At 35.6% G+C, this 26334-nt stretch overlaps 1 protein-coding gene and 1 pseudogene across 15 annotated transcripts in view; both read left to right on the top strand.

Annotated features, from left to right (window-relative positions):
• Window positions 1-26334, top strand: part of DOCK7 (dedicator of cytokinesis 7) — a 237039-nt gene that overhangs the window by 33993 nt on the left and 176712 nt on the right. For all 15 annotated transcript variants that reach the window (XM_033225112.1, XM_033225110.1, XM_033225108.1 and 12 more), the window contains exons 3-11: window positions 638-813; window positions 1005-1073; window positions 5171-5300; window positions 5401-5613; window positions 5945-6030; window positions 17901-17967; window positions 19446-19595; window positions 20818-20898; window positions 22934-23099. In XM_033225112.1, the coding sequence (XP_033081003.1) occupies window positions 638-813; window positions 1005-1073; window positions 5171-5300; window positions 5401-5613; window positions 5945-6030; window positions 17901-17967; window positions 19446-19595; window positions 20818-20898; window positions 22934-23099 (1138 nt within the window). The remainder of the gene's footprint in view (window positions 1-637; window positions 814-1004; window positions 1074-5170; window positions 5301-5400; window positions 5614-5944; window positions 6031-17900; window positions 17968-19445; window positions 19596-20817; window positions 20899-22933; window positions 23100-26334) is intronic.
• LOC117092010 lies at window positions 12479-13529 on the top strand (annotated as a pseudogene).

The following is a 26334-nucleotide window of genomic DNA, read 5'->3' as shown; positions in this document are numbered from 1 at the left end:
GCCTAAATCTCCCTCTGTCTTCTCATGAGGATATATGTGATTGCTTTTAGAAACCACCTGGAAAATCCAGCATACTACCCCTGTTTTAAGAACCTTAATTATATCTGCAAAGACTGTTTTATTTTTTTCCATGTAAGGTGACATGTACAGAGCCCATGTGTTAGGATGTGGAGAATTTTTGGAGGGAAACTTTTTAGCCTACCCCAGTCTGATTATATGTTTTTACTGGGATACTAAACAAAAACAAGAAATAAAGTCAGAGCACTGTTTAGAAATGTAGCAACTTACTTTTTTTAATATCCAAAGATATAAAAAAGCAAAAAGAATCCTTCCAGTGAGTACTTTGTAAACTATAAAGTAGAATAAAACTGTTAATTCTTACTAGTGTTTTTATGTGAGAGTTCTGGGCAAAGTGTCAGCAAGGACATTAAAGAGAGTATGACCCAAAACATCGAGGAGTGCAAGAAGGGTAATACTTTGTGTTTTCTTTAGTGCGTCTGGTTGAATATCTTAAAATTTTAGAAAGAACTAGATTAAAAGCTTTTATTTTAAAAAATAATAAGTTATTTGCCTTAAGTTTTAAAATTACTTTCATCTCTTATTTTCTACCCATCTCTTATCCCACCTTTTTACAAAGGTGCCCCTTACTGAAGCAGTAGATCCAGTGGATTTGGAAGATTACCTCATTACTCATCCTTTGGCTGTGGATTCTGGGCCTTTACGGGATTTGATTGAATTTCCTCCAGATGATATTGAAGTTGTTTATAGTCCTCGGGACTGCAGAACTCTTGTTTCAGCTGTACCTGAAGAAAGGTAAGGAGACATTGACCTGTTTTTGGCTTTAGAGTAACTATAGAAAGGCTACCTTCCATTATTTTATTTAGAGCCTATTTTCTTATGGCATCATCATTTCCTATTATGCGAACAGCAATTGTAGCAACCAAATTAATGAACATCAGTGCTGTCCCGTGTAAATTACAAATGTATTTTCCTTTTTAAAATAGTGAAATGGATCCACATGTTAGAGACTGTATAAGAAGTTATACAGAAGACTGGGCAGTTGTCATCAGAAAGTAAGTTATATGTTTATTACAACATTTACGAATACTGAATAAGATTTCTAAACGGATTAAGGCAGATTAATAATGATTATGAGACCTGAAAATTTATTTAAACAAAATAGCTGAAGAAACAAAAGAAGAACCTTTGTGTATAGATATTTACTTCTTAAGAGTTCTACAATTACTTTTACTTACTTTCTTTGTAAAATATAATTCATAGAAAAATAGTATTTCTGTATTATTATAAATAATTAAGAGCTAATAATATATGATAATTTTGTAGTCTAATTCTTTTAGGAAATATTGGGTAGATATTGGTGAATAATTTGTATTTCTCAAAAAGAATCCAGTTTAGTGAAACTTAAATGGCTAAGTTAACATTAACAGGCAGTTTTATAGACCAAGCTATTTGAAAGGTCTCTGCTGTTTCTAATATTTCTATAAATATAAATATAAATAGGTCTTTGACCTCCATATCCAATCAGGTAAATATTTGTAAAAAATAATATTTTGTTCTAGCCAAAATTTATTTTCCTGATAAACTGTGCAATAACAAGTCAGATTAAGAGTATATTAAAACTGATTTACACAATAATCATTTGCTAATTTGCATAATGGAGAAGGGTCTTCATGCTGAATCTTCTTAACCTTATTTTATTTTTCTGAAGGTGATGTGATTGAGGTAGTGGAGAATTCTGATACGGCATTATAGTTTTCACAAATGAAATAATCTGTGCAAAATAGCACTAGCAAAAGTGATATATCCATTGCTTATTGTTTTGCCCTCATGGCTGTCTTATTTCACTAGGCTTTACATTGTGCTAAATATCACTCTGGAGGATAATGCTGACATGCTTTTTAGTTTCAGTGTGACCTAATAAAAGCACAGTCTGCTGCCCTTTATATAGAAGAGCTGTTTTTATGAACTTACAGTTTTGATAAGTATTTTGGTAGCCAGCTTTTAGACATTACTGGAGAATACTGTTCCTCTGTCAGATAATTCAAAAGTCTTTACCTCTGTGCATATATGTTAGAAACCTATAATCAGAAATCTTAATAAAAAGGTTAGTTGTAAAATATATTGACCTCAGAATCATGGAAATCTGCTACTTAATTCTAAGCATAGGATTATTAACCTTGGTTTAGGCAAGAGGATAAGAGAATTAACATTTATGGGTTTACTGTGTGCTGGGCATTTTATTGGGCACTTTGCACTCATCTCTTAAGATTTTAACAGATAAGGTATCTCAGGCTCAGAGTAGTTAAGTAACTTCTCTGAGATCCCACAAACCAAAAAATAGGGTAGTCAGGATTAGAACATAGGGGCATCAGATTCTAAAGCTCTTATTTTTTTCTATTATACTAGATGTTATACATTATTTGCACTGGTAAGTGGAAGACCAAATGGAGTACTTTTGGTGAACTAGAAGTTATGAGGTATCTCTGAAACAAAGAAGATAGGTATGATTGGAATGTAAGAGAAAACCATAGTACAGAATAATCTAAGGAGAAGATACATACAAAAGCTTCAGTAGTGCTTTAAGCTCAGAACCAGTGAATGCAGGCAATGGAAAGGGAGACTTGGTAAATATTGGATATGTGGTCACTTTGAAACCTCTTCCACAATGTGTGCTCAGTGACAACAGAGATATCTGCGTTTTTTTTTTTTTGGATCAGTAATTGTGGAGGCTTAGGCTAATAGGATAGTGCCCAGGGTGAGCATGTCTTGAAGGAAGAAGGAATGCTCATACCCAGAAGACTAAGTACTGGCAGACTTTGCTTGGTGGCGTGATCTGCCCTTTCCCTACAACCACTGGATATGGGCTGGGATAAGCAGATACAGTAGTTTAAGACAGATGTGGGGGATACAAATTAAAAAATTAAGATAGAACCTAAAATTGCCAAGAATTTGATGCAAACCAATACACTTGAAAGAGAATTATCCAACTACAAATAAAAGAACTAATAATTTAGGAAATAGTTAATAGAATACAGATTAAGACCTATAAGTGTAAAGGATACTCTTAAATACATGAGAATAATGTACATGAGAAATGTGAAAGGATATTTTAACGACATAAAAATCGATTAATTATCTTTGGAAATTAAAATTTTGATTAGTGAAAAAATATTACAAACTCAGCAGATGGGCTTAATGGTGGTGTGGATGTGGCTGAAAAGTGAAATAGCTATAAGATGAAGCCACAAAGTTCTTCCACGATTCAGCACAGAATGATAAAGGGACACAAAAGTACTTTATTTATTTACTTATTCAGTAAGTGTATTGAGAGTCTTACATGTACCAGGCACTATACTAAAGACTGATGATACAGCAGTGAACAAAACCAACTCTCTACCCTCATGGAGTTTATATTCTAGTGGGAAATGAGATTGTCGATAGATAATAAACCAACACAGGTAAATATAGACTAGATAAGATCTAGGTGAGTCAAGTGGAGAAAAAGGTAGGGTGAAGTAGATAGAGAGGGCCAAGAAGAGGAACAAATATTTTTATTTTGTTATTTATTTTGGTTTCTATTTAGTTATTTACTTGGGACAAGGTCTCTCTCTGTTGCCTTGGCTAGAGTGCAGCGGGACAATCGTACCTCATTGTTACGTTGAATTCCTGGCCTCAAGCCATCCTCTTACCTCAGCCTCCCCGAGTGTTGGGATTACAGGTGTGAGCCCCTGTGCTCAACCTTCTGTTTTATATAATTAATCAGAGGAAGCCTTACTGATAAGGTGATTTTGAGCAGAGACCTGAAGGAAGTGAGCCTTGTGAATATCTGGGGGAAGAATGTTATTAGGCAGAGGGAAGAGCAATACATGCAAAGGCTTCATATTGATCACATGCTAGAAATGTTCAAGGAACAAAGAGTAAAGAGGACAGTGTGGCTGGAACCGTAAATGAGAGTGAGAATACCAAGAAACAAGTCAGAAAAATGGTGATGTGTGTGGGGTTGAATGGGTAATTATTAGAGCCTTATCATAGCAACTGACTAGAGGACTGGGTGATATAGAAGAGAGTATTGATCATGAATCATTCTTTGCTTTCTTGAATTTCATATTGTCAATTTTTTAAGGATAGAATTCAGTGGCATTCTGATTTATCAGAGCAGCTTACCTATGCAGCTTTACAAATTAAGACACTGAAACATTCCATTAAATATTAAGATATCTGCTTCTAAGTAATAACTTTAATATTACTATATTGAGTGTCTTTAGTTCTTTCTCTTTTGCGATTATGCGGTGATGTTAATATCATGTAATTGCTATTTTAATAGCTTTAGCAACAAGACTGGATGTAATTCATATCAAATGTGATTCTTTACTATCTCATGAATTGGGTGATAGCAAGAACTGTACCATCTTCTTGTGAACATTATTGTTTTGCTTCAACTAAAATATTCCTTCAGTTTGGCTCTGTGAAGTGTTGAGTCATGAACAATAATTGCTCTTTGATCAGCTCATATTTGATGTTCTTGGGTGTTAGGTTGTTACTGGATTGTTAAGAAAGAAGCTTGCATTAATTTAAGAGTTGTTTTTAGCTACCTGTGTTTATATTTAATGTTAAGTAATATATATGTACACAGTGATGGTGTAGATTTTGCTGTTTTTCATGTTACAAGTCTGTAGCTTTAGGTTAAGATCTTTTATAGATAATGAGAGATAGCAAAAAATTTGTTGGCTACTTGAAATTTTAAGATTCAGTGCTTTATATGTATATAACCTTTTAAAATTATATTATTTTTAATTCAATGTATATTTTCTATTTTCTCATTTTATTCTTTAACCCAAGTTACTAGCTTCCCAAGTTTTCTTTTTACTGACCAATTCTCTGAATTGAAAGTACAGCTTAATTTATATACACATGATTGGCATGGAAAGAAGGAAAATATGATTTACTTTCGGAAAGTCATACTCTACTCCTTAGCTGGGTTAAAGGAGCATTGAATGGAAATTTTCTTTAACCTCAGTTGCTAGAATGGATTCATATTACATAAAGAAATAATGCAGAAAACACTTGGCTTATTACATAATGATGCCCAAAAAGTGAGAACATTCTGAAGTTTGATAGTTGATCTTTATGTAACTTTTTTCTTTAATAGATACCATAAATTGGGAACAGGATTTAATCCCAACACATTAGATAAACAGAAAGAAAGGCAAAAAGGTTTGCCAAAACAAGTTTTTGAATCTGATGAAGCTCCAGATGGCAACAACTACCAGGATGATCAAGTAATACTTTTATTCTTAAATAACTATAAGAAGTTATTTTAAAATAATTGTCAATTTATTTATTAATTAATATAATTATATTTAATGTTTTGCGTGACAGGATGACCTTAAAAGACGTTCAATGTCAATAGATGATACCCCAAGGGGTAGCTGGGCCTGTAGTATCTTTGACTTGAAAAATTCACTTCCTGATGCTTTGCTTCCCAATTTACTTGATCGAACTCCAAATGAAGAAATAGACCGTCAGAATGATGACCAAAGGAAATCAAACCGTCACAAAGAACTTTTTGCTTTGCATCCATCACCGGATGAGGTATAGATGTTTGCATATAAAGAAGCAAATGATTATTAAAATCGATCTTTTGCGATTATGATTATGTAGAGTATTTATTACAATAATGTAGGTCATAAAGCAACTGAAACATAGCTGTAACTTTTATAAATGAATACATTTTATACTAGTGAATTTCCTATTCTTAATGAGTAACTTATAATCAAATGACTTCTGTCTGTGGATAAATAGGTCGTTCTTTTCTATGTTCTATTGTGAAGACTAAAAGTATTAGATTAGTAAAGTAAGTTCTTAAAAAAAGAGTTGGAATATGATAAGCATATTCATTTTGGTGTTGCTTTTCAATTTGTAGGAAGAACCGATAGAACGGCTTAGTGTTCCTGATGTACCCAAAGAACATTTTGGTCAGAGACTTCTTGTAAAATGCTTATCACTTAAGTGAGTATTTATTTCTTTTACTTACAGCTTTTATTTTCCAGGATAAAATTTTAGTACTGGTGTAACAAAATCTGAGTAGATTTTATAGTTGTATTTGTGTCCTTTTGAGAAGTATTGTTCTACATGTCATTTTAAATGCTATTCAGCATTCAAACGTATATATGAAACTGAGCCTACTGTGCTAAGCCTAACATATTTATGAAGCTAAGCCTACTGTGTACCAAGTGTAAAGTCAACTTTTAAATTCTGTATATCATTTTAAATGCTATTCAGCATTCAAACCTATGTATGAAGCTAATCCTACTGTTCTAAGCCTAAGATATATATGAAGCTAAGCCTGCCCTGTAACAAATATAAAATCAATTTGATTTTACAGTAGGCTTTGTTTTTTGAAGATTTTGACATATGTATTTTTTCCTTCTTGAAAAAACTTAGATCTGGTTTCTGCTAACATCATTGAGGTGATATATTTACATTCTGCTTTACAAAGTGCTTTCTCTTATTTCGTGCTGTTATGTTAATATTATAAGTTTAATTATTCGTTCCAACTTAAGAAAAAAGTTTCTGTTCATAGAGCTTTCTGAAACAAGCAACTCATAGGGACAGACCATGTCTATATATAATTCTGGCAATTTCTTTCCTTGAAAGCTAAGGCTTTGTATATTTAGATTTATTCAGAAACATGTTAGATAGATTAAGTGCATTGAATCTTTTGAATAACAGGACACCTAACATCAGTTCTTACTTACAGTCTTGTTCTGTTTTTTAACAGCTTTATTGTGATCTAATTTATATATCATAAAATTAACCCTTTTGAAGTATACAGGTTAGTCGTATATATTCACAGAGTTGTATAGCTGTCATTACTGTCTAACTTGAGAACATACTCATTATCCCAGGAAGAAACTCCATGCCTGTATTAGTCTGCTCAGGCTGCCATAGTAGAACCATAGGCTGGGTAGCTGAAACAATAGAAATTTATTTCTCACAGTTGTAGAGGCTAGAAATCAAAGATGAGGGTGCCAGTGAGTTGGTTTCTCATGAGGCATCTCTCCCTGGCTTGCAGGTGGCTGCTGCTTGCTGCATTCTCACATGACCTTTCTTCTGTGTGTGCCCAGAAAGAGAGAGGTCGCTTGTATCTCTTCCTCTTCTTATAAGGATACCAGTTCCATGGGATTAGTGCTCCACTCTTAGGACCTCATTTAACCTTAATAAGCCTTTAAAGGGCTTATTTCCAATTACAGTCACATTGAGGGTTAGGGCTTTAACATACGAATTTTGGGGGATGATACTGTTCAGACCATAACAATACCTGTTAGTAGTCACTCCCCGTTCTCTTTTTTCCTCAGTCCCGACCGTCACTAGTTTTCTTTCTGTCTCTATGAGCTCACCCATTTTGAATATTTCATGTAAGTGAAATTATATGTAGCCATTTGTGTCTGGTTTCTTCATACAGCATAATGTTTTCGATGTTCATCTATGTTTTAGCATATATGAGTAGTTCTTTTTTTTTCTTGAGACAGAGTCTCACTCTGTTGCCCAGGCTGGAGTGTAGTAGTGCAACCTCTGCCTCCAGGGTTCAAGCGATTCTCCTATCTCAGCCTCCCAAGTAGCTGGGATTACAGGCACCTGCCACCACACTTGGCTAATTTTTTGTATTTTTAGTAGAGATGAGGTTTCACCATGTTGGCCAGGATGGTCTCGGTCACCTGACCTTGTGTTCTGCCTGCCTCAGCCTCCCAAAGTGCTGGGATTACAGGTGTGAGCCACCATGCCCGTCCAAGTAGTTCATTTTTTTTTTTTTTTTTTTTTTTTTTTTTTTGAGGCGGAGTCTCGCTCTGTCGCCCGACTGGAGTGCAGTGGCCGGATCTCAGCTCACTGCAAGCTCCGCCTCCTGGGTTTACGCCATTCTCCTGCCTCAGCCTCCCGAGTAGCTGGGACTACAGGCGCCGCCGCCTCGCCGGCTAGTTTTTTTGTATTTTTAGTAGAGACGGGGTTTCACTGTGTTAGCCAGGATGGTCTCGATCTCTTGACCTCGTGATCCGCCCGTCTCGGCCTCCCAAAGTGCTGGGATTACAGGCTTGAGCCATCGCGCCCGGCCAGTAGTTCATTTTTTTATATGACTGAACAATATTCCACTGTGTGGATACACCACCTTTTGTTTATCCATTTATCAGTCAGTGAGCATTTGGGTTGTTTCTACTTTGAAAAGAAACATAGCTATATTGAAGTATAATTCACATATTATGTGGTTCACTCAGTGTATATTCAGTGTACAGTTCACCAGTGAGTTTACCCAGTTCACCAAGGATACAATTCAGTGGATTTTAGTATATTCTCAGATCTGTGCAACTATAATTACAATAAATTTTGGAGTACTTTCATCATCCCGAAGAGAAATTTCGTATTCGTTAGTAGTCACTCCCTGTTTTCCCCAACTTCTCCATCCTTAGGCAACCACTATCCTACTTTCTGTCTCTACACATTTGCTTATTCTGACTATTTCCTGTGAATGGAATCTTGCAATATGTAGTCCTTTTTTTTTAAACTTAGTTTTTCATAGTGTTTTTAAGGTTTATGCTGTAACATGTGTCAGTACTATAATTTCTTTTGATATTCCATTGATGAATATGCCACATTCTGTTTATCTATTAATCAGTAATGATTGCTTCCACTTTTTGGCTGTTACAAATTAAGTTCATAATTTGTATATAGGTTTTTGTGGGACATGTGTTCTCATTTCTCTTGAGTATATACCTAGGATAGGAATTATGGTTAGTATAGTAACTCCATGTTTAACTTTTGGAGGAGTTATCCAGACTGTTTTCCAAAGCAACTGTACCATTTTACATTACCACTAGCAAGTTAGAATGATTCTAATTTCTCCACGTTTCACCAACATTTGTTATTACCTGTGTTTTTTTTTTTTTTATAACCATTCTAGTGGGTGTGAAGTGTTGTCTCATTGTAGCTTTACTTATGATTTTCTTGATTAATAAAATTTACAAGTTTGTTATTTCTCTCTTAGAGAAATAAAATATAGAATTTTTTTTGTACAACTCTATTTTCTTTAGCTTTTGTTTGTTTGGCTCTCATTAAAAATTCTAAAGTAATAATTATATACATCTGATTTGTCTATGATAAGAAAAGTCCAGGTTTAAAGTGAGGAAGAACTTGAGGTCACAAAAGTTCAGAAAGAGTCAGAAATGATAGATTTACTTTAGCTCATTATAGAAACTGATATATTTTTGAAAATTGTTTCTCTTACATTTTGTTTCCTAAGAACAGCCTTTCTTTATCCTGGATGAGAAAATTATTTCTACTATTAAGAAGACTATTAGTCAGTAACATAGTGATTTATACATTCAGGGGAATATCTTCTAGGCATGGTCAAGTTGATACGAATTTAGCCAAGAAATGCTAAGAAGTCATAATTTCCCAGGAGTAAGTATTCTGTAGCTAATTTTACATTAGGGCTATTGCTCTTCCTCATTTTAATGGGCTACAAGGAAAAGAGCTTGGCATGCAAGCAGGATAGAAACATAAATGCTTAACACCAGATTTCACGAGAGTAAAATTAGATATAGTAGTGATATTTGTTTGCTGCAACTTCAACTTTGGCAGGGAAAAGTCAGACAGGAAACAGGAAAAAATAAAAAGAGAAAACTCTGAGAATTCCTAGTCATAAGCTTACCTACTATATGTGTGGCTCAAAAAATTCCAAGGCAAAAGTTTAAAGTGATTCTAGGTTTGCAGTGGCCTTAGGTACCTGGCAGAAGCATACATTAATTAATTGTTTTTAGAGGAATTCACTTTAAAAATTTAGGCCTCAAAATATTTCTACAGATAAAGTTTCAGCTCCAGTCATAAATCAACAAACATGGCAAAACAAACTGCAGACTTGAAAAGGACTACCAGTCAGATTTAGAATATAAGTACTTTTAGTATATTTAAATAAATAATTATTTGAAAATATTATAACAGAACAAGAAACTGTCAGAATTGACCAGGAAGATTTTGAAAAGATTCATGTGATCTTTTTCAAGATTTTATAATTGAAATTATAAATCCATTTAGGTAGGCTCGGCCGGGCGCCGTGGCTCAAGCCTGTAATCCCAGCACTTTGGGAGGCCGAGACGGGCGGATCACGAGGTCAGGAGATCGAGACCATCCTGGCTAACACGGTGAAACCGCGTCTCTACTAAAAAAAAATACAAAAAACTAGCCGGGCGAGGTGGCAGGCATCTGTAGTCCCAGGTACTCGGGAGGCTGAGGCAGGAGAATGGCGTGAACCCGGGAGGCGGAGCTTGCAGTGAGCTGAGATCCGGCCACTGCACTCCAGTCTGGGCGACAGAGCCAGACTCCGTCTCAAAAATAAATAAATAAATAAATAAATAAATAAATCCATTTAGGTAGGCTCAACATAGACTAGTTAAAACTGAAGAGTGAATAAGTGAACTTGATAATAAAACAAAAAATTTATACAAAGTGTACACAAAGATGTATATAGATGGAAAATAAAGTGATATCAACAAAAAGTCTAATTTGAATTCTAGAATGGAAATAATTTAGGGAAGAAGAAAACAGTTATTAAAGAGATAATGGCTGAGAATTGTTCAAAATTTATGAATCATAGTAGTAACTCTCAATTCTGGATGTCTAGTAGGATCTAGGAATAATAAATAAAAGAAATTCATATCCAGACTAAACATAGTAAAAATGGAGAATACAAAACCAAGAAACTATATTAAAAGCAGCCAGAGAGAAAAAGAGATCCTATGCAAAGATATTACAAATAGCCATCAGGCGCAGTGGCTCATGCCTGTAATCCCAGCACTTTGGGAGGTCTAGGCAGGCAGATCACAAGGTCAGGAGATCAAGGCCATCCTGGCTAACACAGTAAAACCCTGTCTCTACTAAAAATACAGAAATTTAGCCAGACGTGGTGGCGGGCGCCTGTAGTCCCAGCTGCCTGGGAGGCTAACGCAGGAGATTGGTGTGAACCCAGGAGGTGGAGCTTGCAGTGAGCTGAGATCGCACCACTGCACTCCAGCCTGGGTAACAGAGCAAGACTCCATCTCAAAAAAGAAAAAGAAAAAAGAAATTATAATTAGGCTAACAGCTGATTTATCACAGCAGCAATGGAAGCCAGAAGACATTGAGTGTTATCTTCAATGTTGTTAAGAGAAAATAACTGTTGACCACAAACGTATGAACCAGTAAAATTACCTTTCAACAAACACATTCTTGAAGCAGTTAGTTTTTGCTGCACTGTAAACTACCTTAAGATGTAATGTTTTAAAACAATAGATGTTCAGTATTTCTCATGATTCTGTGGGTTATTTGGGAAGTTCTTGTAGTTTGGGCCAATCTGGTTGGGATTGGATGATCTATAAAGGAGTTGTGCATGTCTGGTAGTTGGCAGGCAGGTTGGTCTAGGAGTCTCTCGTTTATGTATTTGGCAGTTGGCTTAATGTCAACTGGGAAAGTAGCTATGCTTTTCCCATTGTTCAGTGGGCTGACCTGGGCTTGTTCATGTAGTGGTGGAAGGGTTTTCAGAAAAAGGAGAGTGGAAGCTGTAAGACCTCTTTGTGGCCTTGGATTAAAACTCTTACAGCATATCATTTATTGATCAAAACAAATCACAAGACCAGCCTGAATTCAAGGTATGGAGAAATAGACTTTTCTTAATGGGAGGATATGCAAAGAATTTGTGTTCATTTTTTGAAATCTGCAAATGATGAGGTAAATAACTTTTTATACTGATAAAAATTGTTAGTGTTTTCTAACAACATTTTATCACTAAAAATGTAACTTCTAAAGGAAGTACTTCAGGAAGAAAGATTTTAGGTGAAAGAAAGAATGATGAACAAAGAAAGAAATGGAAAACAAAGATAAACCTGTTTTTGCTGTAATAGTCTAGTTTATGAAGTTAAAATAATTAAGATAGAACTAAAAATCAATAACTATAAATTGGGGGTTGATTAGGGTTAAAACATTCTAAGATCTTATTGTTTGGGAGAATAATAAAGATATTGATTAATATTTAAAAACTTAACTATGTACTTTAAAAGTTCTTGAGTAACCATTACAAAAATAGAAATGTAAATTGTAGGCAAAGGAGAAAAACTGGCTTGAAAGTGGAGCTATAAGTCAATTCAAAAGAAAGAAGGCAGGAATGGAAAAACACTTAGAAAAAGTAGCATAGGCTGGGCACAGTGGCTCATGCCTGTAATCCCAGCACTTTGGGAGGCTGAGGTGATGAAACCACTCTCCACTAAAAATACGAAAAATTAGCCAGGTATGGTGGCGTGTGTCTATAATCCCAGCTACTTGGGAGACTGAGGCAGGAGAATCGCTTGAACCCAGGAGGTGGAGGCTGCAGTGAGTGGAGATCACACCATTGCACTCCAGCCTGGATGACAGAGCAAGACTCCATCTCAAAAAAAAAAAGAAAAAAGAAACAATAAAAATAAACTGCTAGAAATGAATCCAAATATAAGTCTTAAGAATAAGTGTAAGTGGACCAAACTATCCATTTAAGAGACTGCATTAAAAAAACTCAGTTACATGTCTTTTATTAAAAAAACAGGCAATCCACATAAAACATAAGCACCCAGAAAGGTTGAAAGTAAAAATATTTATTAAAATTAAAATTTATTAAAAAATTATATGAAGATATAATGGCAAATATTAACCAAATGAAAGCTGAGGGAACAATATTAACATCTTACAAAATTGACTTTAAGTCAAAATGCAGGGTCAACACATATTGATAAAATGTTCAAAACTGTACTGTAATTGTTTGTAAGTAAATGTGAAAACACACCCAGTTTAACCTTTCCCAGGCAGCTGCCAAAGTTGGGAGGGGGAAGGTCCTGGTGCTTGAGGCTGAGGCTATCTCCGGATTGCCCAGCAGCCATTGTGGTCAAGCAGGTACTGCTGGACTGGAAGGTGGTGATCATGTGTTGTGAGGGCATCCACATTTCTGGCAATTTCTACAGAAACACGTTAAAGTACCTGGCCTTCCTCTGCAGGTAGATGAACACCAATCCTTTCTGAGGCCCGTACCATTTCCAAGTCCCCAACTGCCTCTTTTGGTGGACCATGTGAAGCATGCTGCCCCACAAGACCAAGTGAGGCCAGGCTGCTTTGTACCACCTCGAGATGTTTGATGGGATCCCACTCCACTATGACAAAAAGTGAATGGTGGCTGCTCTCAATGTTGTGTGCCTGAAGCCTGTGAGAAAGGTTGCCTACCTGGGGCTCCTGGCTCATGATGTTGGCTGGAAGTACCAGGCAGTGACAGCCACCCTGAAGGAGAAGAGGAAGGAGAAGGCTAAGATCCTCTACTGGAGGAAAAGACAGCTTACGAGGCTACAGAAACAGGCTGAAAGAACATGGAGAAGAAAATTGACAAATACATAGAGGTCCTCAAGACCCATGGACTCCTGGTCTGAGCCCAATAAAGACTGTTTAATCCTCATCCTTGGCCTGGCCTGCCCTTCTTTGATTGCTGCCCTGGGATGTGGGGACCCAGGAGGGGCAGTCCAGGTGCCACAGGCAGCCTGGGACGTAGGAAGCTGGGGGTAAGGAACAGACCTCAGTCACTGCCTTTTTATAAGGTTACTTTAAGCCACTCTAAGAATTGTGCAGACATAATTTGTCTATGACCTACTTGTTCATGAAATAATTTTAGAAGATCAATAGTAGGAACAACCAGCTACTTTGGTTTCAGTAGTAGTAGCAAAAGAGAGCTGGAACACTATTTGGAGGGAGACTCTACCTTGTGAATAGGGCATCTGTTTTTACTTCCCACCTGGTCGTGTGCTATACTCTAGCTGTTAGAATGTGAAACAACGCTTGGAGGATAGCATGAGTTTGCTGTTATACAAAGGGTATTTATAGACACATAGACTAGGAACATGTGCGACCAAGGGGTTATAAGTGTTGCCCTTGCTCCTTCCCTGTATTTTGTGATCAGAATCAAATAAATTATTTTTAAAGGGAATAAATACACACACACACACACACGTAATTTTTTCTTTCTTTTTTTTTTGAGACAGAGTCTTGCTCTGTTGCCTAGGCGGGAGTGCAATGGCACAATCTCGGCTCACTGCAACCTCCACCTCCCAGGTTCAAGTGATTTTTCTGCCTCCGCCTCCCTAGTAGCTGGGACTACAGGCACATGCCACCACGCCTAGCTAATTTTTTGTATTTTTAGTAGAGACGGTGTTTCACCATGTTGACAATGTTGGCCAGGATGGTCTCGATCTCGACCTCATGATCCACCCGCCTCGGCCTTCCAAAGTGCTGGGATTACAGGCTTGAGCCACCGTGCCCGGCCCACACACTTAATTTTTAAAAGACCGAACAAGTAAGTCACATCTTATTAGTAATGTCTTACAGTAGGCCTTTGGTAATTTAAAAAAAATTTTTTTTCATTGTTGTAAGTATTCTCAGCATTTTAAATAAGTGAGTATGTAGAGTGGTACATTTATAGTGAATAAAAAAATACCTTTTTTGCAGCATAATAGCCTTTGAGTATTGCTCAGCAAGTAGCATTTCTTGAAACATGCCTATGTTTGATAGTATAGAAATAATGTAGCATTCTTTTTTTTGAAGTTACTCAAATTGTGTACTGAATCCGTGAGGAATATAAAAAAGAAAAAAACTCTGCATATACGTTTTTGGTACTCTGTAATGGAAGAACCTTTTGAAACTTAAAAAAAATCAAATAATGTATCTAATTTATAAATTCTTGTCGCATTTATAAATTCTTGTCTACTTAAAGTGGAGCTCAGTGGATTTGTATTGGTTTCTTCGGTTTATTTTCTCGAGTTCCGCCCTTTGTTCATCATAGTAATAATATGGATCTTTAAATGCTGTTTAAGAATATTATAGTTATTGGCCAGGCGAGGTGGCTCACACCTGTAATCCCAGCACCTTGGAAGGCTGAGACGGGTGGATCATCTGAGATGAGGAGTTTGAGATGAGCCTGGCCATCATGGTGATGAAACTCCATCTCTACTAAAAATACAAAAATTAGCCGGGTGTGGTGGCGCGCACCTCTAATCCCGGCTACTCAGGAGGCTGAGGCAGGAGAATCTCTTGAACCCGGGAGGCAGAGGTTGCAGTGAGCCGGGATCGCACCACTGCACTCCAGCCTGGGTGACAGAGCCAGACTCTGTCTCAAAAAAAAAAAAAAAAAAAGAAAAAAATTATAAAATTATTACACAGTAATTTTATGGCACTAAGTTACACATTTGGGTACTAATTTTCTTTCTTTTAAAAAATTTTTTAAAGAATTAGAAATGGAATCTTGCTGTGTTTCCCAGGCTGGTCTTGAACTCCTGGCCTCAATCGATCCTGCCTTGGCCTCTAATTTTCTGAATAAGTAAATTAACATTTCACTTTGATCTGCTTTTGTTTATTTTTAGCTGAATCTACAATTTATATGAAAATACAAAGGGCCAAAAGAGGCAGGGCAGTTTGAAGAACTTTGTTTAAAAAAACCCAACCAGATGTCAAGACTAGTATGAAACTACGTAATTAAGACAGTGTAGTATTAGTACGTGATTAGACAACTAGAGCACTGGAATAGACAAAAGAGCTAGAAAAGTCTGTGCTTGATATATTCCCACTTTATATGCAGTGGTACTCTACAAACATGTAAACGTTTGGCCAAATGAATGCTGTTACTATTATGTAAAATTATTTCATTAAATATTTATTACTTCAACTAAAAAAATAAGGAGCTTAAAAAAGACCCACATGTTTATGCATTTTTGATTTGTAGTAACAGTGGACATTTTTTTATAGTATGGAAAGGGTAATTCTTTCAATAAATTGGTAGGAGAGTTGGATATCTGTTTCTCCCTGCTGCTTTCCTCTCTTTGTGTCTGTCTGTCTTGTCTCTCTCTATATGTGTTTCTCATACATATGAAAATAGGAAACTTGACCACTGCCTCACATGATATACAAAATTTTTTTTACAGATTGATCGTAGACATAAATGTGAAGGACAAAATGGTAAAGTTTCTAGAAGATAATGTAGGGATATCTTTATGATCTTAGAAAAAGATTTCTTTGACATGACACAGAAAGCACTACCCCTAGAAGAAAACATTGACACATTTTACTTCATTAAAATGGACAACTTTTCATCAAAAGACGCAAGAGAAGTTAAATCATAGAAAAGGAGAAGGTATTTCCAACACCTATACTTGGCAGTGTGCTCATTTGTGGAATGCATAAAGAATTACAAATTGATGAGGAAAGAGTCAATAAATAGAAAAATGGGCCAACAGAAGATACCTGAATGGTCAGTGAATATACGAAAAGATTCCCATGAAAAATCCAATGGAATACCACTTATTTACTGGATTGGCCAAAATAAATGGACTGACAGTGTCAAAAGGATGCAGAGTAGGTTTTGTAGAGGTTGACACATGTGGACAGGATCACCAAGATCTCTTCTCATTTGACTTTTATTTGGGTTTTACTAAGGGATGTATCAGCAGGAAGTTAGAGGGCAGAAGAGAGTGAGGTCTCCTTCCCTGCTCAGTCACTTAGATCTGTTGCCTCTTTCTTACCAAGGCTAGTTTCTGTGATGGATCTTTGGTATAGTTATCCTTTCTAATTTTTGGTTATTACTTCCATGTTCTCTTTTAGGTCTGTGGTTGGTAATGACTCTTGCTTTTGCTAGCCCCAGGGAATGGCACTCTCTGTAGTTGTTTTCTCAAGATCCTGTCCAAATCCTTGTAAATGGCCCTTTATTAAACTCTCACCCTAATGTAAATATGTTGTGTATTTTCTACAAGGTCCTCAATTCTCTTTTAATACAAAAATATGCAATGTGGAGCAGGGTTATTACAATGTCGGCACTATTGACATTTTTGTCTAGATGGTTCTTTGTTATCAGAGACTGTCCTGTACAGTATAGGATGTTCAGTTCCATCTCTGACTTCTAACTGCTAAGTGACAGTAATACTCCTGTAGTTTCGATAACCAAAAATGTATGTAGGTATTGCCAAATGTTCCCTTAGGGGCAAAAGTGTCCTTCGTTGAGAACCTCTACTCTAGAGTTTTAGTTAACCTCATGTTATATATTATTTCATTCAACAAATATTTGCTAGATGTTTACTGTATGTAAGTCATTGTTCTTAGAAATGAATTAGACATCTCAATTAAGTATAAAATTTTGCCATATTCATACAATGGGAATTACTATGCAAGCATTACAAATGACGGTAAGAATGATATATGTAATGTGAAAATTTGTCCATAAAATGTTAAGTTAAAAAAGCAGACTACAAAGTGTTATGTATACTGTGACACTCTTTGTTTAAAAAAATTCGTTTGACAAGTGCATTTATGCATAAACTCTAGATGGATTGGGCATTAAACTGTTAATTATGATTCTTTGGATGCTCCTGTTTTCCTCTGAATATTCTGATGTGTTTTCTCAGATTTTTGCCTTGAATATGTTATTTATAATCTGAAAAAGAAAACATTAAGCTTTTATTTTTAAAACATATTTAAAAATGAACATATATACATATATAAATGACCATGTTAGAAAGTGATTAGTGACTCAGAATGGACATAATATGTCATTAGGCTTTTAGGCAGTTTGAGTTTCTTTGTAGCTGGATAAATTAATTAGGATTAACTAGAGAAGATAAAGTTGATTTAGACTCAACGATGTGCATAGAAGAGTGTATTTCAGGAAGAAGTTTTAATATAGGCAAAGGCACAGGTGTGGAAAAGTGCCAGGTATTATGGTAATGTAGTTTTGGAATCAGTTTCTCTGCAACTGTGTATTTTGTATTTATTTTTAAATTATTTTATCCTTTTTCTTCATAAAGGTTTGAAATTGAAATTGAACCCATTTTTGCAAGTTTGGCTTTATATGATGTCAAGGAAAAGAAAAAGGTAAAATTATATAATTTGACCATAGTCATTTGTCATAATCATTGGTTTTGGAAACCTGTTTTGTTTTGTAAGATCGATTTTTTTGAGAATTGTTAAACGTAGATCTTTTTAAAAAGGAAATAGAAATTTAATTTATTAGGACTAAATTTTTTTTATTATAAATTACTGTAATTGAAAACAGGTTATTGTTTCACTGAAAGAGTTCTAAAAGTAAATAGCGGAAGCAACTTTAAGAAATAGAAAAGACAATACAAGAAAAGCACTTTTGGCAAGCAGTACCTAACAATAGGAATGACAATGACCGTGAATTTTTATTGACATGGTTTTCATTTTCTCACCAACTAAAAGACCATTTTTGTGTGTTTTAAATATTCTGTTTTAATGCTCTTAGTTTTACCATTATATCATGATTAAATTTAACTTTTTGGAAGGTTATTTTACAACATTTCTTAATTTAATATTCTAAGATTAATATGTGGTAGAAACCTGAAGTGCTGACTGGGTGCTTGTGGCTCACATCTGTAATTGCAGCACTTTGGAAGGCCAAAGTGGGAGGACTGGTTGAGGCCAGGAGTTCAAGACCAGCCTGGGCAACGTAGTGAGACCCCCATTGCTACTAAAAACAATTTAAAATTACAAAAAGAAAAAAGGAAACTTGAAGTGCCCTCAGTGACTTCTGCTGCCAACACAAGACATATTATGGATTTCTTTAATGGAATTCTGCTCTAGCAACTTTTATTTGCTAACTCGAAACTGCTGAGATATTATTCATAAATTTTTTAAAAACTCAATTTGGAATCCATCATCTCAATGATAATTTCTTTGTGTACTTTATTAGAGATTACTTTTTTTTTTTTTTGAGATGAAGTCTTGCTCTGTCACCAGGCTGGAGTGTAGTGGCGAGGTCTCAACTCACCGCAACCTCTACCTCCCAGATTCAAGCGATTCCCCTGGCTCAGCCTCCTGAGTAGCTGAGACTACAGGCTTTGCCACCATGCCTGACTAATTTTTTGTATGTTAGTGGAGACGGGGTTTCCCCATTTTGGCCAAGATGGTCTCAATCTCCTGACCTTGATCCCCCTCCTCTAATTAAAAGAATTTGGAATATGGTTGTTTAGAATATGCTTATTGTATTTTCCAAGTAGCTTGTAGACTTCTTTTACTTTGATTTAGGTATGTAAAGATTGGTCTCAGTGAAATATAAGCTTAATATTAGAGTATAATATCTTACTATCTGTAGATAAATAAGCAATGGTTTTTTTCAGAATTATTTAACATGAATGTTTTTAAAAAGAAAATAGAAATTTAATTTATTAAGATTAAATGTTTTCTTATTATAATTACTGTAATTGAAAACAGGTTATTGTTTCATTGAATGAGTTCTAAACGCAAGTAGCAGAAGCAACATTCTTTTAATTTAAGAAATAGACACTGTAAAATGTACAGATTTTAAAGTTTGACATATTGATATTTTTTAGATTTCAGAAAACTTTTATTTTGACCTTAATTCTGAGCAGATGAAAGGGTTGTTACGTCCACATGTACCACCTGCTGCCATTACCACCCTGGCAAGATCAGCAATTTTTTCTATCACTTATCCTTCCCAGGATGTTTTTCTTGTAATAAAGGTGAGAATAATGTTAAATATATTTGTTTATTTTGTAGTATCTGTATACTTGTCTGTCAGTATTATAAACTTTTCAATGGCAAAGATTTAGCCTTTACTTATTTTTTTTTCATCTTGATATTCTGTAACACAATATTGGACATACACTGTAGGTGCTACCTAATTTTTCTTGAACTCTTTATTAGACTTCTCCAGTGAAACTGAACCAATAGGAATATGTGTGTGTGTGTGTGTGTGTGTGTGTGTGTATATCTCGTATCTGTTTTGATTATTGTAGTTTTTAAATAAATTTTCATATCAGGAAGTATGAGACTTTCAACTTTCTTCTTTTTTACCTAAATTTGTTTTGATTATTCAGGGTCTCTTGAGATTCCCTGTGAAGTCTAGGATAGGTTTTTCTATTTCTGCAAAAAAAAAAATCATTGAGATTTTGATAGGGATTGCATTAAATTTATAGATTGCTTTGGGTAGTATTCACATCTTAATGATATCAAATCTTTTCAATCCATGAACACAGGATTTCTTTTCATTTATTTGTGTCTAGTTTAATTTGTCTCAGCAAGGTTTTATAGTCTTCAGTGTATATAGATCTTTTGCTTCCTTGGTTTAGTTTATTTGTAAGTATCTTACTCTTTTTGATGGTATTATAAGTGATTTTTTTTTTAATTTCCTTTTTCAGTTCCTCATTGCTAGTATGTAGATTTTGTATGCTGTAACTTTGTTGAATTCATTTATTAGTTCTAACAGTTTTTTTTTGTGGCATCTTTAAAGTTTTCTACTTAAAAGATCATAGCATTTGCAGAGATAATTTCACTTCTTCCTTTCCAATTCAGATGCTTTATGTATTTTTCTTGTTTAGTTCTCAGGCTTGGGCTTCCATTACTATGCTGAATAGGTGAGGCTAAGGTGGGCATTCTTGTCTCATTCATGATGTTAGAGGTAAAGCTTTCAGTCTTTAACTGTTGAGTATGATGTTAACTGTGGGCTTTTCATATATGGCCTTTTATTATGTTGAGGTAGTTTCTTTGCATTACTAGTTTGTTGAGTGTTTCTGCCATGCAAAGGTACTGAATTTTGTCTAATGTTTGTTCTGCAGCAATTGAGGTGTCATATATTTTTTTCTGTCATTCTGTTAATGTGTTATATTGATTTTCATATATTGAACCATCCTTGAATGTCAGGCTTTTAAAAGCTTAATCTTAACTTTTTTTTGCCTTTGACAGCTCGAAAAAGTCCTACAGCAAGGAGACATTGGAGAGTGTGCAGAACCATATATGATTTTCAAAGAAGCAGATGCCACCAAGGTAGAATGTCATGCTTCTCATTTCCCCCACATTATTACTATTGCAATTTGGGAGGATACTATACAAAGCATATTAAAGAATTTTACTAGTACTATATTTTTTTCTGTTGGCCTGCTTCCTATCTTCCTTTCTTCTTTATTTCATTTGTCAGCTAGCCTGTGTCATATGCTGTGGTATTCTTTAAAAATCTCTTCTATCTCAAAACTAACTGATTCTTTAAATTTTTTTCTTCATGGAGAGAACTAAATTAATTCAGTTTAACTCCTAAATAATGAAAAGTTTTCTTTATTTATAAAATAGTGATATTGATAGAAATTTTCCTAGCAAAATAGAAATATTCTTGGCTTCCATCTGACTGCAGATTGTTAAGGAATATAGTAAAAATATAATAGTCTTAAAGAAAAGAAAATACAGCCTTTTTTTTTGCCATCAGATGGTTAATTTCTAGATTTTTTTTTCTTTTGAGACAGAGTCTTGCTCTGTCACCCAGGCTGTAGTTCAGTGGCGCGATCTTGGCCCACCGCAACCTCTGCTTCCTAGGTTCAAGCGATTCTCCTGCCTCACCTCCAGAGTAGCTGGAATTACAGGCATGTGCCACCACACCCAGCTAATTTTTGTATTTTTAGTGGAGACGGGGTTTTACCACGTTGGCCAGGCTGGTCTTGAACTCCTGAACTCAAGTGATCCACCTGCCTCAGCCTCCCAAAGTGCTGGGATTATAGGCGTGAGCCACCACGCCCAACTTAATTTCTAGAATGTGTATAAAATTATAAAAGCAAAAAAAAGGTTGGGTAATTGATAACAAATTTCAGATACTATGTGTTAGTCACAAGAATACAAGTGGTCTTTGGATCTTTGAACACAAGATTTAATTCTGGAACTTCCTGGAGAAGTATGCTTGAGGAATACTAGGTAAGCAACCCAAACCCAGAAAATGTTTTGCTGTTTTCCCAAGATTCAGAACAAGAACTGAGCTTTTTCTGTAGATCTGAGCACATGATATTTTTTTCTTGATTCTTGATTACCTGGCTGAACTCATGGTTAAAGTATAATATTCTGGCTGTCCCCAGGTTGTCATTTTACATATTAAATTTGCCCTGTTACTTAGTGCTCTTAAATATACTAGCAGCTTATTCCACTCTTTGCTTATATGTACATACACTGTTAGAATTAAATATACTTGAAGTATACTTAAAACAAGAACTGTTTTAGAGGTATAATATAGATAGTAATAAATAGTGCTATCATTTAGTTATTGGTTCATCTTTTTCTAGCCCTTAGTCCCAAGGTAGGACACTGTCATTAGTGTATAGTTCAACATCTCATCTGCAAAGAGTATATGAGAGAGGTAGTATAGGTTTCAGTCTTAAGAGTGTTGATTGGCTTTTGCAGGCCACCTTTAGGTTTGTTTCAGGAGTAGCCTAAAAGTTGAGCTAGCTTCAAGATGTCTTCCACATATGCTTGTACTATTAAATATTTGGACCATTAGTCTTTTTCCAGTGTTTAGTCTTCTTCTAATACTTTTTACTTTCCTTCTTTTGTTACAACTCTGAGCTTGTTTATCATTGGCCTATTCGTGCTTCCCCACTCTTAACTCATGGTTGTTATAAGTTAGGGACTATTTCAAATTTGCTCAGCTACTTCCATCTTTTATAGAGTAACAAAATTTAACAAATTATAACCTAGAATATTTTGTAGTTCCCAGTTGCTAACTAGACCATGGTTATGCTTCCTTCCTAAAACAAATACTTGCAATACATAATACCTGTTTGGTACTTGCTCTCTTCTCCCCAGAATAACATGATCACAAACAGAAATTTCAAGACCTGCTCTGCACGTACATTTGTAGCATATGTTGAGTTTGTTCGCTGTTTAAGATATTACACTAATACTTGATCTCTGTAAGGTACAGATTTTTTTTTCATCTCTGCTGGGAATTGAGACTTCTCATCCTTTTCCTTTATGTATTATGAAATAGCCTTTAATTGATTTCTTTCAAGAGTAATCATATAATATATAAAGTTCTGTTTTGCAGAATAAAGAAAAACTGGAGAAACTGAAGAGTCAAGCAGATCAGTTTTGCCAAAGACTTGGGAAGTATCGCATGCCTTTTGCTTGGACTGCAATCCATTTAATGAATATCGTTAGCAGTGCTGGGAGTTTGGAAAGAGATTCTACAGAAGTAGAAATCAGTACTGGAGGTAAGAGTGTTTTATACAAAACATTTCTAAATGTTTACTTTTTTCTTTTTTTTTTGAGATGGAGTCTCGCTCTGTGGCCTAGACTGGAGTGCAGTGGTGCGATCTCAGCTCGCTGCAACCATTGCCACCTGGGTTCAAGCAATTCTCCTGCCTCAGCTTCCCAAGTGGCTGGAATTACAGTTGTGCACCACCATGCCTGGCTAATTTTTGTATTTTTAGTAGGGATGGGGTTTCACCATGTTGGCCAGACTGGTCTCGAACTCCTGACCTCAAATGATCCGCCTGCCTTGGCCTCTCAAACTGCTGGGATTATAGACATGAGCCACGACGCCTGGCCTCTTTTTTCTTATATAAGCTTGTTTCATTTGTAGACTCTGCAATGTAATATTGCATAAAAAGAATTTTCTTTTTTTGCCTTTTTGCCTTTTTCTCATTTAACACCATTGTTAAGATACAATTCACATACCATATAAGTCACCAATTTAAATTGTACAATACAGCAGGTCTTCAAATATCTCATTTTGTTTTTGATTTTTTTATGATGTTGATGAGGAAAAGAATTGATTCCTGGCTGGGGCTACTGTCTGTGTAGAGTTTGCATGTTCTCCCCATGTGTGTGTGGGGATTTTTGGGTACTCATTTCCTCCCACATCCCAAAGCTGTGCGCATGAGGTGAACTGGCATGTCTAAGTGGTAGCAGCATAAGGTAATATGGGGGTGTGTGTGTGAGTACACCTGTGATGGAATAGCATCCTGTCCAGGACAGGTTCCTGCCTGTCATGCTGGACCCCTATTGACTTCGGTATGTATTGCATTGTATCAGAGAGGCTGAAGAAGAGATGGGGAGCCAGAGAATGAGACATAGGGTTTACTGAGGGAACTTACATACAGAGGGGCGAGCTGGACAGAAAACCACAGTCACTTGAAAAAGCATGCAGTTTACGTAGCATTTTCCCTTAGCATCCTCCCCCTAGTAACTTCCACCTGAAAACCCTCATTTAACTCAAAACAAAGGACCTTGGTTCCGTGTATGGCCTAGATTTCACTGGATGGGCTAGAGGTTCAGATGTCTTTATCCTCATAGATAAGGAATGAATCTTCAAGTCTGGCCACTCCCAGGTTCCTTAGCTCAGAACTCCAAATACACATTCTTTTTAGACCATAGAGTCATTCTCAGGGTTTGCTTAAGTTACCGCTGTCAGGTGCATTTGCCATACACTGCCTTCTTTCCTGAGCTGCTGGAACAGGCTTTGGCCACTTGTGACCCTGAACTGGGATAATTGGGTAAATAATTATCCTACTTATTTTTAATTAATCTTTCTTAAATATATATATAGTGCACATTTATTTGAATGTTTAATATTAGAAGTGTTTTGAGTATTTATTTAGAAGTTTGATGAAATTTTCGTGACCAGAAATATGCTGTAGGGACTTAACTCTTGCTTATATCAATTAACATATGATAAAATTGGTTTGTTATACAACGTGTTGCTTAAAGTCACAGTTTCGAAGAACTGATCCGTGATGTTAAATGAGGACTTACTGTACGGTGTTTTCTTGGTATATTCACAGGGTTCTGCAACCACTACTACAGAATACTTATGTACCCATCTTGGAACACTTTTGTACCCATTAACGATAGTCACTCCTCATTCCCCCAGTCTTCCAACCTGTCCCTAAACAACGTTTAATATATATTCTGTCTCTATAGATTTGTCTATGCCAGACATTTCATACAAATTGAGTTGTATAATATGTAATCTTTTGTGGCTAGCTTCTTCCACTTATAATGTTTTTAAGGTTCATCCATGTCATAACATGTATTGGTATTATTTCTTTTTATTGCCAAATGATAGTCTGTTGTATTGATATGCTATATTTATTTATCAGTTGATTTGGGTTGTTTTCTACTTATAGTTTATTATGAATAATGTTTCATAGTGTGGAAATGTCATGTACAAGCTTTTGTGTGGACATTGTTTTTTTCTTAGGTATGTAGATACATAGCTAGGAGTGAAATTTCTGGGTCATATGATAATTCTGTGCTTAATCTTTTTAAGGACTGCCACACTGTTTTCCAATGTGGCTGCACCTTCAGAAATTCCACTAGCATTCCACTAATGTGTGAAGGTTCCAGTTTTGCCGTATCTTTACCAATATAACATATTATCTGCTCTTTGATTATCATCATTCTAGTGCAAGTGAAGTGGCACTCATTGTAGTTTGGATTTACCTTTTCTTAATCACTAGCTATATTAAGCATCGTTTGTGTGTATTGGCTATTTGTGTATCTTTCTTGGAAAAATAGGTATTTTTAACCTTTGCTCTGTTTTTAATGGCTTTTGGTCTTTTTATTATTTATGAATAGTTAATGCCTATTTTTTAAATGGGGTTTCAGCGTTCTTGGTATTGAGTTGTAGGAGTTCTTTATATGTTCAGGATGCAAATTCCTTACCTAATACATGATAGCAAATATTTTCTCCTAGTCTGTGAGTTCACTTTTCTTGATGGTATTGTTTGTAGCACAAAAGTTTTAAATTTTGATGAAGTTACATTTTTCTATTTTTTTCTTTTGTCACTGTGCTTTTGGTGTTTTATCTAAGAAACCATTATGAAATACGAATCAAAATTTACTTGTATGTATTCTTGTAAGAGTTTTATAGTTTAAGCTGTTACATTTAGGTTTATAATAATCCATTTTGAGTTAATATTTGTACATTGTGAGGTAGGTGTCCAGTTTCATTTTTTTATGTGGATATCCAGTTGTTTCAGCACCATTTATTAAAAAGGCTATTCTTTCCCCCATTGAATTGTCTTAGATCCCTTATTGAAAGTCAATTGACCATTCATGTGGGGTTTATTTCTGGACTCTCAATTCCATTCCATTGATATATTTGCCAGTGCTGTACCACAGGGTTTCCTAACCCCCAGGTGGCGGACAGGTACCTGTGTGTGGCGTCTTAGGATCCGGGCCATAGAGCAATAGGTGGGCAGCGGCTGAGCGAGCATTATCGCCTGAGCTCTGCCTCCTCTCAGATCAGCAGTGGCATTAGATTCTGTTAGGAATGTGAACCCTATTGTGAGCTGTACATGCAAGGAATCTAGGTAACGTGCACCTTATGGGACTCTAATGATAAATGTAATGTGCATGAATCATCCTAAAATGATCCCCCTACCCCCGTGTGTGGAAAAATTTTCTTCCGTGAAACCAGTCCTTGGTGCCAGAAAGGTTGGG

Source organism: Trachypithecus francoisi, unplaced genomic scaffold (assembly GCF_009764315.1).
Source record: "Trachypithecus francoisi isolate TF-2019V2 unplaced genomic scaffold, Tfra_2.0 Lachesis_group12, whole genome shotgun sequence".
Lineage (NCBI taxonomy): Eukaryota > Metazoa > Chordata > Mammalia > Primates > Cercopithecidae > Trachypithecus > Trachypithecus francoisi.
This window is presented reverse-complemented; position numbering and strand designations above follow the sequence as displayed.